Here is a 19,382-nt window from a genome sequence, read left to right as displayed (position 1 = left end):
CCCCCTACCCACACCCCCCCCTACACCCACCAACCCCCCCACTGTACCTACCTTCTGTCCACCTGGTCGTCACACACTGTCACTCATATAAAAACTGGCACCGCTGCAGCTGCTTTGCATGCTTTTCTCCAAACACAAAGGACAGCATTTATGGATAGCCAAGAAAGTCGATCTCAGCAGCTTTGGGTAACAACTTTACCTAAACTATAAGAGGTAAAACAGTCAACTTTTTCCTAGTCTAATAGCCAGTTGATTTACCATTAATTTTGTAAAAATGACCAAAATTCCCCAGTTTTCATCTTCCTTCCTTCAGTTTCCATCTTCCTGTGATACTTAAATACTGATTGCTAAATTTACTTATTTTTTTCCACTTTTTTCTCTGAAACACAAACCAAGCGATTCATTCATCTGTTGATAAAGCAACAGGCAGATTCATCAATAATTAAATCAAATCTTTAGTTGCAACCACCTCTAAAGCAGTGTAATAATTGTTTCACTTTTTTGTCAATCCAAAATCCCACAAATAGGGGAAATAATTATTTTCTCCTTTCCTGAATTAATTTTTTTCTGAATTTAAAATCCAGAAAAAACCCCCAAATCACATAAGAGTTATAAATATATTTGCATGCCTTTGAGTGAAATAAATGTTTGATCCCACAAATTGGCTGTGTGCCCAGCACACGAGTCCACACAATCAGTTTCTTCCATTTCAACCTCACCGTGACCATAGGTAAGACCAAAGAGATGTCCAAGAATGTCAAGGACGCAATTGTAGATGTGCATGGAACAACATGTCCCTCCATCTCGAGCTCAATGCAAGATCTTGTCTCATGAAGTGAGGATAATCATGTCAAAGGTGGTGAATCAGCCCAAAACTTCCTGGGAGGAGCTTGTTATTGATCTGAAGGCAGTTGAGACCACAATCACCAAAAACACCATTGGTAGCGCGCAGTGCCCGCAAAGTCTCCCTGCTCAAGAAGGCACATGTACAGGTCCGTCTTTGCCAGTGAACATCTAAATGATTCAGAGAAGGCTTGGGAGAAAGTGCTGTGGTCAGATGAAACCAAAATCAAGCTCTTTGGCATCAACTTGACCCCCTGTGTATGTAAGCTGAGTATGACCCAAACATTACCATCCCCACAGTCAAGCACAAAGGTGGAAACATTGTACTTTGGAGCCATCTTTCCACTAAGGGTGTGGGATGACTTCACCACACTGAGGTCAATGGATGCAACAACAACAGTCCACTGGCCACTTAAGAGCCAGAAGATAGGCTGTGGATGGGTCTTCCAGTAACCCAAAACATACTGTACTGCCAAGGCAACAAGAAAAAGCCCCTTAAGGTCGTGGCCTAGCTAATCTCCCGATCTCAATCCTAGAAAATCTGTGGAGGGAGACGAACTTAGAGTTGTGAACTGGCAGCCAAGAAACCTTAAAGGATTTATAGTTTCTGTAAAGAAGAGTGGGCCAGAATCCCTCCTGAGATGTGTGCAAAAGCAAGCACTAAGTCATGTTTCGCACAAATGAAATACTTATTTCACTCAATGAGGTGCAAATCAATTTATAACTTTTATTTAATGTGTCTTTGTTTTATGGATTTTTGGTTGAGATTCTGTTAAAATGAAACTACTATAAAAATTAGAAACTGTTCATTTCAGCAGGGGATCAAATAATTATTTCCCCACAACATTCGCCAAATCACTGGTTTTAGATCTGAGGGATAAATAAAACAAAGATTTAAATAAATAAATACCATACTGGTGGCGGTTTGAAATAATAATTGACAGTTTTTGCTATGAAATACACTGAGCGTTAACGTAAAAAGTGTGCAAGAGTTTCTTTTAGTAAGAGATAATCATGTCTTTTTTCTTAAAGAGCTGACAAAAAAAAGAGTTCATTATCCAGAAAGAGTATATCTCCATTTAACTGACATCACCGTCTTATTAAATGCAAACTGAGCCAAAAATTCTGTGATACACCTCAGTGATTACCCATTGCTCATTTAGCTGACTCTGATTTTTACATACCATGTGATCCTCTGGTTAAGCTTCTGTACATTATTGCTGACAGTGAAAGGGGTTTACTGATATTTCTTTTGGAAACATTTTCTGTTATGGCTAGTTACTTACAGTTGCCTGTTACCCATGTGGAATTTGGAGCACTTCGTATAAAGAGACTAATGGATATTATTTTGCGTCATATTGCTAATGAAGCTGATCTCAGGCAGCCCTAATAACGAGGAAGGGCAAATAGGTCAGTGGGTGATGTTATAGAAAACTGTCACAAACTTGTAATTTGATAAGTAAGGGTTTCACTCAGGTCTTTAGGCTCTTTGCCAAGGGATACGGATATGTGTAAATTAGCATAAAGACTGTGGCTGTTATGAAGGCATCCCTGATCCTCATTAATGCTTGTGTGAAGATGGAAAACCCTCATGTTTTGAAGTTTCAGCAGTTTATTTTTATGGCCTTACGTCCTTTTCCGACACTGTTTCAAGAAATCGCTTGTTTTGCAGAAAGGAGACCAAAAACATTTTGTATAAGATGTTTGTTTTTCATCGTGGCTGCAGAGGCATTTTTTCTGGTTTCAGTAGGTAACAAAAACATTCTAATCTAAGTGAGATGCTCAGCATCAACCTAAGCCATTACATAATCAGATTGTTAGCCACTCATATATTTTCTCTGACTACTTCACATAAATAAATCACCAAATAGATAACCCACAACTGTGTCTAACTGCTACTGAACACAAAGTGACACAGCAGTTTAATAAACATGTTATATCTAGAAATAAGCTTTTTTTTCTTATTTTTTTTCTTTAAATAGGCAAGCTTTCTCACTTGCGAGTACAGTTTATCCAGTTCATCTTGGATTTGTTTGGGGTACTCCAGGCCTTGGCAGATACTTTAGGGAATCAGTTAAACCCTATAAGCAGATAAATGCATCCATCTCTCCCTTCTGTAGAAGCAGCGATACATTCGTCTGTGTGGCTTTCCAGGCTTTCTTCAGCTGTTTCGCCTGATTCTGTTAGTCTGTGGGTATTTTGTGCTCATTAGAAAGGGGACAGTAGTCACTTCTAGCTACTACAGTATGGCTAGCCCACCAGTGATGCTGTGTTTGTGGTCCAGAGAGGGGTGACTGGGGAACATCTCCTCTGTACCATGTAAGGAAACCAGGTGTTGCTACTCTTCTGTTCATCCACTCACAGCATCATTCTGCCAGAAGGGAAAAAAAGACAAAGCATCAGGGTTCATTCTTAAGCTTATAATATGTTTTCTGAATTTTCTGAAGCTTTCAACCGTATATTAACTTTTGTGTGGTAAGCCTCAAACTAAGTCCTTTGGCCATTATCAACATGGTGTTTTCAAACAGGATGTGATAAGGAGATCTGAAACCGAAGGAAACTGCATACTAGCAGTTTTAGATAGCGACTTGTCTGACACGAGAGATACCTGCAAAAAGATCATGTCGCATTAGCCTCCTTTTTATTCTAAATCGCAGTATTTACAGTATTTTTAGTCACTTAAAACTTCTGGTCAATGCCGTAAACTGAGTTCAGTTAGCATTTTCCCATAGAGTTCTCCATAACCGGGCAAATTTTGGAAACCAGCCCTCTGCTGGCCTTTACAATAAAATGCAGGTTAAAGGCGCTTCCACACTGGCTTTGCATTTCACACTAGACAGCTGTGCCCATCTTTTATACACTGTCTATGAAATCAAAAGAGCGGTAGGATCATTTTCTCAGCCTTTTTTCTTCCCAGCACCCTGCTGGCCATTAGAAAGGATTCAGTACACTCCCGTGCTGGCTTCAGTTTTCAGACCTGAAAGAGCAGTGCCAGTCACAACACCACCAAACACAATCTAAGGCAGTTTCATACAGAATGTCTGTTGGTGCTGGATGATGTAACCACATCTAGCTTTCCATTGGCTGTGGTTTCCAGTTTTCATTGTACTGGTTAAGTGGCTAGACACTGACTGAATGCCAGAGGAACATAACTCTAACTGTCTGGGAAACAGAGGTCATCTCAGGACTAAAACCTGGCTTTAGGAGAAAACAGAGAAAAGCACTGATTTTAAATATCAGCTATTATCCACCTGTTATCACATGACTAAATTTACATACTCAGGTCACGTGGTAACAACCAGACTTTATCCTTGGTAACTCTCACACGACACCCACTGATGAAGGCCAAGAGATGATTTAAAACAATGGAAAAACTAGCGAGTGAAGAAGATGGTATTTAGGATAGCAAACATGCTTACATATTTTAAAGATCTCATAGAACTGGAGCCCACAGAATAAAAAAATGGTTGATACTTTGTGGATATATTGTTGCTTTATCCTCTCCAAAAAGCCAATTTATAGCCCAGAGTGCACATGTCTGTATCATCAAATTCCAGAGTAGCCACAAAAGTTGTTTGGGAAAAACTGGCAGGATCCCGGACAACAGAGACTCAAAACTTAATACTTTTAGCTTCATGGATAAAATTGCCTCAGTGTGTGCTCTGTGTTTCATGGTCCACACTGATCTTTATATAACAACATATTGGCTTGAAAATGAGCTCAAGGCCAGAAAACACAAAAACTAATAAAATGGGCCAGCTCTGCTTTTCAAAAAGCAGCCAGCTTCACAGGAATATTTTACAAGTCTGTAATTCTTGTTAAGACTCCCACCACAGCTCTATGAATCACATCCACCAACTGAAAATAATTTCTGCTGCCCAAACAATACGACTGCACTTTAATGGGAAAAGAAAAATTTCCACTTTCCACACCTTAGCAGTGATTTACCCTCCATCCTTGTAGGGACACAGAAATATTCTTTTATCAACAGTGTGACACAGAGTGCTTTTGGTTCTTGAAGGATACTTGACTGCACTTTAGAGAAAATGCAAAGTAAATGTGTGAAAACACGTCTAATAAAAGATCACAAGCACAAAAATAAACACAGAAAGTTGCACCAACCCCATCTTGCTTTTGGCAGTGCCAGACGTCACTGCACGACTTTCAAAGAGCTAAACCTGCTCTTCTTCTCTTTTAGCAGAACTGTCTGTGCGTCTGGCTGTCTTTGTAGCATCTATGATGTTAATTAACTCACACCACATGGAGTGTGTTGCTTTAATTGGACAAGGTCTTGGCATGCTGCTCTGTGGACAGACAGGCCAGGAATAATTTCATAATGTACAATTACATTATTACCTCAGAAAAAGGGAACCAGTGAGTTCAAAGATGGATGTGAATATTCAGGAGACAGAGGTAGGCTTTGATCACACTGACAGAAAAAAAAAAAGGGAAAAAATGTGAAATTCTGTTTTAGCCTTCTGGGTTTATCTGAGTGTCCTGTGCAGGCAGCACAGCAGGCGTTTAAGTGCAGGTGTCGGGCATGCCTACCTGTGACCGATCTGATGTAACAGACAGACTGCTCGAGTGGCGGAGGTGGCGTTTACTAGACTGGGCTATAACGCTGAGTCACTGGTGACTGACTGTAAGAAGCAGTGTTACAAAGGCTGGTGAGTCAACTATATATTGAATAGGCTGACAGATGCCACCTCACCTAGACCACTCTACCCATGGCTAAGCTCAGCTGGCCCAGTAAGCTACCAGCCTTGAGTGAGTGGGAGGTTGCTGGCATGAGGTGCTGCTCTAAGTCGGTGCCAAGTGATTCATCGGCCACCAGGGGAATCTGTGTGACGTGTTCTGCTCAAGTGAAGTGGTGTCATTTGATGTTGCTCAACACCTCATTTCTCCCGCTTTAATCTATGACTTCTCGCTGATGCTCAGCATATATTAACCAGAGTTGAGTTATGTATTTTTAATTTTACCACCAAACACGAGCAAAAAAAAAGTAATAAAAAATCTGCTTTTTTTGCCTTCCCCAGATTGCACACTTATTTTTGCTGGGTAAGTCTTAATCAGCGCTGACTGAAGGCAAACTAAATCTATCTAACATATGCAGTAAAAAATGCCAGACTGAATGACAGGAGCAGATCACATTTGTTCCAATTATGAAGTGGGGAGCGTCAAAGTGAGTACACTACACAAGGAATGTAAAATAAGTGATGATATAGAAAATTCTCACTGCCACTTCTTTTAAATCTGCCTTCTAGTGTCATGATGCTGCTCAGTACCACTAACTGCAAGGAGGTGGACAAGCAGGCAAAAGGGGGATGTGCAGATACTGGGAAGCCAGCCAAAGCTTTAATGTCCTAATAGCTGCGGGTGGACAACCAAGCAGGGCTCTAATGCTGCTGAACTTCCTGGAAGGTTTCAGTGCTTTTAAAGGGCTACATGAGAGCCCTGCTAAGATGAGTGACGCCAAAATGTTTTTCTGTGGCAATGTGATATCTTAATGGGTTCCCAGTAGGTTTTGTCATCCTGGTCATATGAGCTCAAGAGCTACTTGATCTATGTCATCCAGGACACATTAACCGTCTCAGGCTCAAATTAAACTTTTTGTTGCTAATGCACAACCAAGTCCTGCAGTGGTACTTCTGAGTAAAAAATTAAAATATGCATGTGGGGTAATCAGGTTGTTAGTTTTTAACTGTTACAAATCTGCAACGCCTGCCTTGAGAGGGTTAATGTGAATGGATTTTAAACTGGATACTGAGTGCTAAATGGGAAAATCATTACCGCTATCTGGTAGCACATCTGTATGGTAAACATAAGACTACACCTTTATAGTTTAACCAAGCATAAAGAAAGGAAATGGGGAAAAAATGTTTCCCTGCCCAGATTATAAGTAGATGAGATAAGTAGATGATTTTTGTGCTCCAAGAGTTGTCAATGCTTCCTTCAGTTTTAAACAGCTCCATGTGATCATCTGCTGAGCCAGCTATGATAATTTAACCTCTATCGCCTGATGGTTTTAACTCATTCCACGACCACTCTGAGGCCTCCAACACCACCACCTTCTCCAGGTTCACGTCCTCGCAGGATGACCCCTCCTCTCAGTGTGAGAGCAGCAGAGTTAAGGATGACTGCTACTACTAAAGCTACTGTTGCAACGTGCATCAAGACAGCCACCATAGTTTAATAGGTCAGTTATGTATTTATTAGGTTGTTATTATTATTATTTTATTACATTTATATGTATATACATATACATTTAACTTTTATAGTATTTTTATTATTTTATTTTAATTAGGTCTAATCATTGTGTATAAAGATTAATCAGGTGACCATTTACGAATCTTATTTATATGTTCCTCTTTGACCTAAACACAAATATTTGAATGATTTTTGAGAAATCATGATTTCATTTTCAGCTCATCCACCCGAAGGACTAATGAGCTGGGAAGACGTCCGTCATCCATCCATCTGTCAATAATCTACAAGAATTGCTGACATTATGAGTGAGGATTTAATCAAACCTATGCACAATGATCACCCTCGAGGTCAGGGTCATATTTGTCGTTCTCAGTGGATTTGAATTCTCATTAGTTTGTGCAGTACAGCCAGCCAATGATAGGAAAACTTATCACTGCTTTCTGTATTTCACACATTATAATAACCTGTAAATTACAATGGATCGTGTGCCAGATGAGCTGCATCAGTGATGTTCTAGTTTTTTTCTATTTTTTTCTCATTAGCTGAGCGAGTCCACAATCTTTTAAGTGCAGAAAGACTTCCTTGAACTCCTCTTAATAATCATTAGTTTAGTTCATTTGCAGGGATAAGGCGTCCCCAGGCCAGTAGATATAAGACACATAAAGGTCCAAGCCAAACAGCTCCTACATAAATGTGTTTTTTATCAAGCTAATGGACAAACTATAACTGCCCATCCTATTCAACACTAGGATAAGCACTTGAACAAATAGCGTGTAGAAAAACAAAGAGTTTGCAATAGTGTTTTTCACAAATCCGTTGTTTCCACTGGGTGACATTACCCTGTGAGTAAACTCTGCTTGGAAACAAACAGTGTGCCCCCCCTGTAATGATAATCCATGACTCCTGGTGTGGCAGGCTGATCATTCGTCTCTCACCTGGATCATACATCGTTAGGTGAAGAAAGAGACAGTTATGTTTTTGTACTTTATTCAAACCGAAGTGAATACGTGAATATGAGATTTTAATAAAGGGCATCCACCGAGGAAAAGTAATAACAGTTTCTCAGGCCGCCCACGCTGAACCCTGAGCAGATCTGCAGCAGCACATACCAGCCTGCTTATGTGCAACATGGTAAGCAGGATTCCCACACGCTGAGTGCAAAGCTGCGCTCTCTCCCCCTCTCGCTCTCTCTCTTTAAGACCTGACTTGCCATCAGGACCTGCTTTGCTGCATGGGTTACCATTTGTGCTGGATTCCAAAGTTGCTGCGCGACTGGGTTGTTTTTAGATGCTGCTGGGCCTGTAATGGGACTTGACCCGATCTCTGGTTGTTTACATTTGGCCAACAGATGTCCAACTAAGTGGACCCAGTTTTCTGAGCCATTACTCTGCATCCTCTCTGGGGATAAAGATCTGTACCCCCGCAAATAAAACCCAGCTAATGACGCACCGTGTGGGCAACGTCAACTGCGGTATACACACAGAGAGAATCGCCCATAACGGTTACTTAACACATTTAGGAAAAAGTGTAAGCGTTATCTGGATTCTCAGAAGTGTTTCATTGTGTGAAACTTTCCCCCTCCCCCCCAAAAAACTATTCTGATCTTGCCCCAGAAACTGCTCGTGACTGAATTTATCTCGCAGCATCTGTCACTTTATTATTGATGTCAATGATTATGCAAGAACATATTTAGCTCATGGTAAATTTTGTCCTGTTTGTAAAAAATGCGGTTACATTTTTTTCTTGGTATTTTTAGATAGAGATCTTACAAAAGATGATACCAAAACACTATCAGTCCTAAAGCAGTTCCCATTACTCATCACAATGAATTACTATGAACTTATCTTGCTCTCATTTTCCGAGCCCACTTAGTTAATGAGCAGTTTGCTGCTATTTCAAACACCTTTTTTTTTTTTTTTTAAATCGACTTCCTCTGCCTTAATGCTGGCTTCTCGCCAGTGCAGGTCAACCTCACTAGTCAAGGATTGATGAGTCCTATCATACTGAACTGACTTCACGTCTAATGAGGAGGCTCCGCGGATATGTTCAGTCTTAGTTAACCACGTTTATACCAGCAGAGCAGCCCCAGGATCCCTCTGCAGCATCTCAGCTCGTCTATCTATGGCTTCTACAGTCCACAGTGCTTCTTAAAGCCATTTGTCAAAACTCTACCCACATTAAATTATCATGACCCGAGAGAGATGTCTACCTCTAGGAAGAGACTGAGCCACAATCAGAGACAGATAGGGTGCACGGTGTCTGGAGACGCGCAACCGGATGAAAAATCGACTGCACAAAAATGTACGGTTGTTCAGGCTGCGCTCTGCGATTGTGCAGCTATATTCTGAAAGTTTAAACAATGTCTGGCAGAAGAAGAAAGGTTCCCCGCAGCTATGGCGTGTTACAGGTCACTCCTGGCATCATAAATCATCGCGTATGTTCTAACAGCAGTCACATGCAGCCTAACACACCTTCAGACGCCTGTGACTGCTCTCAGCGGTAATAAAAAAGATACGCTGAACACATAGCAGATGGTGTTTTGCCGCAGAAACTCCACAAATGATTTCTAATGCGACTCACAGTCGACTCATTCAAGTTAAATATGAGCTAGGAGCCCCAGGCGGGCACTGCAGCTTTCACATTATCCTTTTCTTTTCTATTCATTAATAATGATAGCTCCCTAATGAGTTGGTCAGACTTAAAACCAAGAAATATCTCTCACCCAAATTCCTCCTATAAAATAAAATAAAAAAAGGTTTATGTTGACACAGAGTGCAGCTATTTTGAGATGAACGACGCATACAGATCAGACGCTTTGCAGAAAATGATTCACTGCTGGGCAGAAGGGAGTGGAGCTCTAAAAGTTCTGTTGAAGTCTGTAACCCAGTGAATTGACAGTTGGTAATACCACTGGTCGGATCTAATCGCAAGTGTGCTATCTATATCTTTGTGTTTACAGTGCGCCCCTAACGAGCGACTCTAGGAAATTAGGATCTGGAATGTTTGAGCTTCCTTGCTGCTGGCTTTCGGGAAAGTATGCTAAAAATGTTTTAATTTGTCCTGCTAGACACAGTTTCCTTGCCATGTTGCTGTCTGCAAACAAAACAATGAGCACAAAAGAAAACACGCAGACAAGAAAAAGAGAGGCAGAATTAAAGGAACGATTTTTTAAAGGGTCGGCCGACTTTGGTTCTTAGCATCTGTAGCTATTAATGCTTTATTTTGTCAAACAAGCAAGAGGGTCTCTACTGCATATTTGCTTATCAGAGCAGAACAAGTTATTTTGTATAATAGGCAACAAATGGTTACGTAACACTTCCTACTCTATGGCGTCAAATGAGGGTATCACTGTTTCTGAACTTCTGTGGTATAAATATTGAATTTTTCACTACTTGTAATTCTGTTTTTCTCTTTTGACCGGAGACAGATAATTTTAGTAGTTGCAGAAATGCATCTGTCTATGTCCATGGCATCGAAGTTGACAGCTGTCATGTGACGGGCAGTGACTCACCATGCGGTGGATGTGTTGTAGGGCAGGAGTGTAGGGCTGTGGCTCTCCCCTCTGAGGCTGTGTCTGGGCTGGAAGTGGGTGGGGACCATGGGCTGCGCTTGAGCCTGGGCTTCGCTCTCCTCTGGCATGGACCTGTGCCACTGACTCCGAGCCTTCTTCAGCCAGCGTCCTCCAAGACCCCATTTCTCCAGGTAGATCCGGCACAGCTCGTAGTTTATGGCTGAGTAGTAGAGAAAGTCCAGAGCCAGCAGCACCATCACAAAGAAGCCGTAGATCCACACACCGACCAGGGCTGTATAATTACTGCAAGAGACGCAGACTGGGAGAATTAATGCTGGATAATCTGAAAAAGATGATGATAAACACTTTTCATATCCTCAGAACCATCATCTAGTTACCCTTACACTGGGCTTAAATCCCAAAAGCAACGATAGTGCCTGCCAGGTGTGAATGTTTGCTGTTTATGTGGCAAGACCAAGACATTTATCAAGTCCTCCCTTGATAAAAACTTAAAAAAATAAATATAGGGGGGGGAAAAAAACACCATCTGTTCCATTTACTGCTTCTTAAATACTGCTTCCTAAATTGGACAAAGAATTTCATTAGCACAAGAGAGTTTTATACGTCTCGTTTTGGCTCTTACATAGTTTTCTCTAAAAATCAGCGCTCTTATTTTTCCACCTCTCATAAATTTTCTTCATGTATTACATGATCCAGCTGGATTTATGTGGGGTGCATTTGAACTTTTTGTTTTAGTCCACCCACATCCATAAAGTATAACAAGGTGAATGAGCAGAAAGGGCTTCAGAAAATAGCTTCCTGAGAGGTTGGGAAAGCAAAATTTACACACATACACAAAAAAATAAAAATAATCTTGTGGTGTCACATTGCTGCTTAAATGCTCAGGGCATGTAGGGTGGAAATATTACACATGTTCACGCACTGAATAAATATTCTGACTCTGAGAGGCAGAGATGACACAGGGTGTTACTTCAAAATAGAGATTTATTTGGAGTGAAACCATTCTTTTAGTTATGCCTTAATATGCAATTAGTGTGACTCCACTGATTAAAGCCCTTAGAAAAAGTGATATTCGAGTGGTTGTAATTCAGTAAATCAACTGAATCTGCTTCTGTCTGGAAACGATGCAGCCTTAGGGGTGTTTATCTGAATAAACTGCTTTAAAACAAACACCGAAGCTGCTTGAATGAATACCATGTCAGTAAATGCTTAACTGCATTTACCTTCCCTCACCTCTGCATCAGAGGCATTTACCTGCTATAATTTAGTTTGTATGTGTTCTAACAGACTAAAAATGCAGGGATATATTTGAGTCAGTCTGATCGCAGAGCAAAGAACGCAGATTGTGCACTGTTTTTAGCGAAACTGATCAGAACCGCACCGCTAACACCAACGCCATTCAATATTAATCACAGCTTTCCCAGAGACAGCAGATTGAAAGGATTATCTGTCAAATATATAACAATATTTGATGTTTTCCTGTGAATTTCTTGGACATTTACTCTAAGATGACTTCTCCATATGTTTCAGATCCACGATATTTCAGCTGCTCTGTTACTTTATAGGAGACGGCGCACAACATTGTGACAAAACCCTTGGAGTCAAAATGCCTTTAGTTTGACCTCAAACTCAACTCTAATCCCATTTTAACCATGAAGTGTAAGAAGGGAGCGCAAACAAAACAGTGAAGAAGGCGCAGCAGCGCCTCTTCTTTCTCAGGAGACTGAAAAGATTCGGCATGAGCCCCCGCATCCTCAGGACCTTCTATCGCTGTGCCATTGAGAGCATCCTCACTGGATGCATCACCACCTGGTATGGCAACAGCACCGCCTACAACTGCAAAGCTCTCCAGCGAGTAGTGCGGTGCTCTGAACGGATAATTGGAGGTGAGCTTCCCTCCCTCCAAGACATCTACAGGAAGCGCTGCCTGAGGAAAGCGGGGAGGATCATCAAGGACTCCAGTCACCCCAGCCATAAACTGTTCAGACTGCTTCCATCAGGAAGGAGGTTCTGCAGCATCCGGTCCCGTACCAGCAGACTGAGAGACAGCTTTTTCCATCAGGCCATCAGACTGCTGAACACTTCATAGACACCTCAGCTTCACTACTGGAACTTCAACATTATGCACTCCACACTGTATATAAATGCCACTTGTTTTGCACATATTCAACTCTGTATATTTTATATATTTTATTATTATTATTATTTATTTTATTTTTTTTACTATTTAATTTGTAAAAATTTGTATACACACACACACACACACACACACACACACACACACGTAGGAAAATATTTAGTATACACATCCAGAAATGCATACACTATTATATATTGTACATATATTTATTAGTTTCAGGTTGGCCATTCTTGTATTTTGCTCGTTTGTGTTGTTGTGTTTGCACATCTCTGTTGCTTGTGGGGCTCGCACACAAGAATTTCACTCGCATGTGCTGTGCCAGTGTGCCTGCACATGTGATGTGACAATAAAAAGTGATTTGATTTGATTTGATTTGATTTGAATTATGGCCAGTTTAACTCGCTTGGCCAGCAGTAAATATCAAGCCTGCAGTCTTATTGGCCACTGAGCCAAGATAAAAGAGAGGCCCAACAGGCCATCTGACACTAAAAATGAAATATCATGACCTGCTGCAGGGCACTGTGTACCGTTTCAGACAGAGGCATGCTGGGAGGGCATTAGTACAAAGAGCTGTGGTTTTGTCACCCAAGCCTCCCACTGGGTGCTCCCACAGAAGAAGAGGGACATTTTTCTGTGTCCTTCACTCAGTTTAAATCTGCTTATACTCCACGCCATAAGCACTTCTTTCAGTTTAGTTGTCCTCTGTGAGAAATCTGTCATATCTTGGCATGTGTGCAGTTTTTTTTAATAATGCCACACTGATACAGCTCTGCAATTTTACACAGACTTTTACTTTGAAACAGTCTAGGACTTTATAGACTCTATATGCTTAATAGCCAGCACTTAACCCCCGGCTTTGCAAAGGGTTTCATGTGGAGGCGTCATACTCAAAACACATAGGCTGCTTTTAGCATCTGCTCTCCTCTGTGGTGGTATTGAATACCGCTTCAGGTGTAGGTCAGTGTCAACAAGGTCTCTGAGCACGATACCATCAAGAAGGTCTGGAGACCAAAACAAGCTGGTTTCATATGATCTGAGATAAATTTATCTGTCGCTGTAGCAACTCACATACAGCTCTCCCAAGATTCAGCGAAGCCAGTTTTCACTAATTAACTGTGACATGCAGGTTATCTTTTGGTATTGTTTGTTTCGTTTTAGCAGGATACTACTTAATGGTGTGGGTATTTTTTTTTAATAGTTTGATTTGTATTGGTTTTTATTAACTCTCCTCTCTCGATTCGGGTTGGTGGATGATGGTGTTTTCATGAAGTACACATGAGGATACTCCACCTGACTTTCATTTTTCAGTCAGGTGATTGGGCTGTACCACTGAGGATAGAAGAAGGAATGGGATGATTTCTGTCTTGGGCTTTTGTTGAAATGCTTTTGTTATTATTTAAATGTCTGTTATAGTATTAGGATGCTCATGTTATTTAATGTAGGAGTTTTTTTCTGTGAATAAATTGTAAATATCTCTAGGTTTGACCCCCATGATTACAGCGGAAAGAAAGTATAAGTTAGGGTTATTCAGGGTTGTTGGGGGATTTGATTTTTGTGGACTGGAGTCACTGTTAGGTTCTCTAATGTCCCTCTGTTTGTAAAGTTTTTGGTAAAAAAATCAGTCAGAGCTCTGCTCTTGCACTTGATATAATCTCCATACACTTCAAACAATGTAGTTACTGCCCTGAAAAAGGATTGTTTTCCCCATAAAACCCTACAAGTGTGTTTCATGTTTTAAATACAGTCAGCCGAGGGTATGTGAGACATGTTTAAAATATTTTAAAACCCTCACAGCCTGAATTAAAATTCTGCACATTAAGCTAGCTAAGACTTGCAATTTTTTTCTTTGCAAATGCAACTTTTGCCTGAAGTTCACGTTTACTACTACCACAGGTCCTATTGGGCAATTATAATGCCTGATAGCGAACAGCGTGACAAAACTCATAATGGTAACAAAAACACACACACACCTAAAACAAGAGGTCAGAAACAGACTCTGATGGAAATATGTATAAAACTCCATGTATTTAGTCCTTGTCCATATGTGTCTTGTGCAGCCCATTTCTCATCAGTATGCCATGATTCTCAATATTTGACTTTGTTAAGATGGGCAATGTTCGAACTGGTAACCCTTGAGTAGCATTGGGCATCTAGGCCTGAAGATGCTAACTGTGATGTTTTATTTAATCTCTTTTCTAAACCAAGAAAAAAAGGAAAAATATGACAGTGCAGATTTTTGTCTCAGAAGATTCACAGTGAAAATCCATTTGACTCAAATGGCATCTTAAACGATTACTCACTTGTGTGCATAACCATCAGGGGTGGTGGTGAGGTTGACCTGCATGACCAACTGGAACTCAGTCTCGTTGCAGCAGTACTTGAAGGCGGTGTTGTTGTGGTGGCAGCAGAACATATAGGTCTTGTTGTCTGAGAGGCGTGGGCAGTGAAAGCCAAAGTGGTACCGCCCTTTGTGGTCAGAGTAAGGTTCACACACTCGGTAATGAGCAGAGAGGGCTGCAGTGGTGGGAAACAGGGGGAGAGAAGAAAAAAAAAGAAACCGTAGATGTAATATTCAGGAGCTAAACAAAGGACTCATGACCTTTGAGGCAGAATTTGTGTTTGTCTCCCAGTTCTGAAAATGACAACAACTCTCCAGGAAGCACCTACAGCATCCAAACTGCAAAAACATAATCGTGAATGCTTGTTTTCTTTGGAGGCCTCTGAAGATACACGAGTGGATTGAATTCGGTTAATACCTCTGGTGAAGGACAAGCAACACAAAACACGGTGTACTTGCAAAAATAATCAGAGAGTAGATATTAAATTATGCATGCAGGCGCATGATGGCAAAAGCAGTCATTTTTATTCTTGAAGGAACACAGAGACTATCAAACTGATTAGCTAATCATTCAAACCAGACGGCATCGTCTTATTTTCTTCATGTCGTCACGCCATCCAGAGATTTCATAGGAGCTTACTGAAGTATGAGCTGGAAGTTATGGAACCTAATGGCACTTGTTGCAGTAGTGGATTCTGACACATCAGTGGGTAAACTAGAAAATGTGTAGGTGGTGGTGGCAGACTCGCAGCTTGATTTCTTGTCTTTACCTACAAGTTTCTTGAGGCCACAGAGTTTAGTCTCTGACGGCCCGCTTACTTTTATCATCACGTCTAAACCCAAAGTTTTCCCCAAGAGGGATAGCGGCGTTTTTCTTGTTACTAGTCCAACAAGCAAGTTCTCTGCTTGTTTCACAGAAGAGGCTGATGTCAGGTGGCACATGCTATTACAATTTAGCCTGAATACAGCATTACTCTACCGGTTTAATAAGAGAGATCTGAGTGTGCCAGGTGTGCTCCGGTATACTGGACATCTTTGATAACACCCAAGCGTGATACAAACATAAGGGTGGCTTCTGTGCGTTTGTATGGAAACAACAAACATACTTCTCAGATTACTTGACAAAATGAGTATATAGCACGCTGCTTCCCCTAGGCTGACCGCCTCGCTTCATCCTCCCTCCAAAAGAAGGATCCCCTCTGTTTTTTGTGATTGAGTGTCTGAGTGTTTTTCTATTTTGTCATTCTATTTATAGGTGAACAAAGAGTTTCACTGTGAACCTGGTGCCACCTAACTATATGGTTTTAAACACTGTTGTTTAATCTTGGACCGGTTTCACTTTTATTTAACTCACAGTACAGTATCATAGGTTGTGTTTTTTTAATGCAGTTTTTGTTCTGCACATACACAATACATGACTTAAAAAAAGAATTTTAGTAAAATGGGGTAAATTTCAGAAATCTGAACAGAAATTAATCAAAGCCAAAGTCATCCTGAAAAGTATAACCAGTCATTTGGGCAGATGAAGCCATACGGGTGGAAACAGTCAGTTCTTTATGCAGCTTCATGCAGTCCTCTGGCTTATTTGCATTCAGCCAGAACTACGCTTACGAGTCCCTGCAGCTTTAGGGGAAAGTGAATGTGTTACTGTCTCGTGGGGGGAAATAATAATGTTTCCAAGATGGATTCTGGCAACCAGTAAGGATCAAGTAAAAGAAAAAAATCACAAGAATTGCAAACCAAACTCTAATAATAATAAATAACCTATCTATTTATAAAGCTGATAATCATGCCTGTTTGACATATTCATTGTTTCACAGCCATTTAAAACAGCCTATGACCTGTCCAAAACTATACATAAAGTTCTCAAAATGCCTATAAGCACTGGAAGCCAGAATAGTGACAAATATACAGAATGCACTGAAGCATGCATCATCGTGCAGTTCACTTTTATATTTCTTTGCAGTCTCCGATAGAGGGATTATGTGACAATGTTTTATGTATCTAACAGGAAATCTATTGTTCATTTCCAGCTCCACAATTTTATTCTGGGACTCTGCTGAAGTAACTGCATATGATTCAAAGTCTAAAATAATTCTTATGGATCTACTGAGACTCAGCAGCACCTTAGTTCATCCTCTGAAACAAGCAATTCTAAAACCATTATTAGTTACAGCCACACTAAAGTGTAAGCTGCCAGTGCTGTCAGATTTTTAGGCTTCATTGATGTAAAACTGCGTTTTACTGTGATTTAATTCATATCAGCATTTCTGTACTTGCTTGCAGAATCACTCTGGCACCGTGTATTCTTGTTTGGCTTTGATTGATAATTCTCAGCTGAATCACAAATTGAAATGATGTCACTCCATGTGAAGTGCACTGAGCTTAGTTTGATGTTTTTATTGTAGCTTATTTATCCTTCTCATATGTGCTTCCTTTTATGAGCCCAAAAAATATGACTGTGTTGTCAGTTAAAGTGTTTCGGCTGTGATTTAGTTCAAGGTCCACTTGTGCAGGCAGTGTGATAGAAGTCTTTCACTCATCTCAGGCCAAGACAGATCAGCATTTGAAAGAGACCTCTTTCAGGTTATAATGAGCTTGCTGGCCATCTTCGCTTCAGCGATGCTAATTTCAGCAGGAGAGGCTGTAAAATGAAACACTACTGAAGGGCACGGTAGAATTAAAAGTCAAGGATGGCTTCTTCAGCAGTGAAAGGAAGCTCTTCATTTGACCCTTGCGTTGACAATGCAAGTCGGTTAATCCATGAAAAAGTTCTGCAGTATGCTCATGTTTTTATGCCCTTTAAAAGAAGAGGGTCAGCGGCTGAGGGTTAGTAACCTGGTAATAAAGAAACAGAGGCCCTTCACACTGTAAGTGGAGTATAAAATTCTCTAATGATGCACAACTGGAAACAGACAAGTTCATCGGCAGTCTCTGGCTTCTCAAATGAACAACAGCTGCTTCTGGAAGCGATACCGTTGTAAACACACCCACCTGCTTAATTTCATTAACACCTCTTGAAGTTTAGGATACAGTTAACAGCTTGGCTCCTGAACTACAGTTTGTTTACTGCCTGTGGTCTGAAAACGGCTGTGGCTCTCTCTCTCTCTCAGCAGTGCAAACACACAACATCAAAACATCAGTCAGTGCTCACCCATCACTTTTTTTTATCCATAACTGCGCTCGCATCTGCAGTTTGTCTTTGTTCTGAAACATAAAGGTTTCATTCGGTGATCCTCGACAAAGAAGACAAAATGATTTTTGCTCACGAGTAACCCATTCACTCAGATCTTTGGTAAGCTGTAAATGTAATGTGCGCATCCTTTTTCTTTAGCTAAGTACAATACACTGTGTGCACCTTCTTGGTGCTATTATCTTTGCCTTTGGTTAGTTTGTCTGCTATTCACTCACAGTCTGTCCGTCTCTGTGTCAGCAGTGTTAAACCAAATCCACGATAGGCTTTTCTACCTCTTCTTAGTCAAGCATGAAAAACAGCTTTGATGAAAAATAAAAAAATAAAAAATAATTTTAAGCTTAATATCAATCTGCCTTTTTTTTTAAAATAAAATAGTTGCACTTTGATTATCAGGATAATTTGATGATAATGAGTTATTATCAATATTTTCATGATGGTAAATATACTGAGACACAATTACATTTTCAGTTTACAATTTAAAGTTATTCTGTTGTCTAGTCTTTAGTGTTAACTCCAACATCACTGCACCATCGAGAGCATCCTGACCAACTGTATAACAGTTTGGTACGGGAACTGCTCTGCCTCGGGCCGGAAGGCGTTGCAGAGGGTTGTGAAAACTGCCCAGCGCATCGCTGGAGCACCACTTCCTGCCATAAAAGACATCTACAGGAAGCGGTGTCTGAAAAGGGCTGGGAAAATCATCAAAGACCCCAGTCACCCATCACATGGACTCTTCACCCTCCTGCCCTCTGGGAGGCGCTACAGGAGCCTCCGGACTAAGACCACCAGGTACTGGAACAGCTTCTTCCCCACAGCTGTCAGACTCCCGAACTCTGCCTCCTGACATCTGACTCACATTAAACACATGGACTGGACATACAAACACCCACAACCACCTACACACACACACACACACACACACACACACAATGGACAACTGTACCCTCATACACACAATAATAACATGGACTGAACCACCACTCACAACCACTAGCACTTTATATAGCCTCTGTAGAAATTATCCACATATCTCACTTATCTTAACTGCACTACTGTATAATTCTGTGTAAATAATCATTCTGTACAATAAGATAATTTTTAATTCTACAACTGTTTATAACCTGCA

General features: G+C 40.7%; 1 protein-coding gene across 3 annotated transcripts in view; it reads right to left on the bottom strand.

Moving 5' to 3' along the window:
• Nucleotides 1-387: 387 nt before the first annotated feature.
• Nucleotides 388-19,382, bottom strand: part of shisal1b (shisa like 1b) — a 37,543-nt gene continuing 18,548 nt past the window's right edge. For 2 of the 3 annotated variants that reach the window (XM_085462348.1, XM_085462346.1), the window contains exons 3-4: nucleotides 15,023-15,236; nucleotides 10,558-10,864 (exon numbers count right to left, since the gene is read on the bottom strand). In XM_085462348.1, coding sequence (XP_085318474.1) covers nucleotides 10,558-10,864; nucleotides 15,023-15,236 — 521 coding nt within the window. Of the gene's footprint in view, nucleotides 3,215-10,557; nucleotides 10,865-15,022; nucleotides 15,237-19,382 lie in introns of those variants that run through there. The other variant, XM_085462349.1, reaches the window with a different exon arrangement.

This window comes from Copadichromis virginalis, linkage group LG7 (genome assembly GCF_057382275.1).
Source record: "Copadichromis virginalis isolate Kocher_CV1m ecotype Utaka linkage group LG7, C_Virginalis_male_GT1.1, whole genome shotgun sequence".
NCBI classification, from domain to species: domain Eukaryota; kingdom Metazoa; phylum Chordata; class Actinopteri; order Cichliformes; family Cichlidae; genus Copadichromis; species Copadichromis virginalis.
This window is presented reverse-complemented; position numbering and strand designations above follow the sequence as displayed.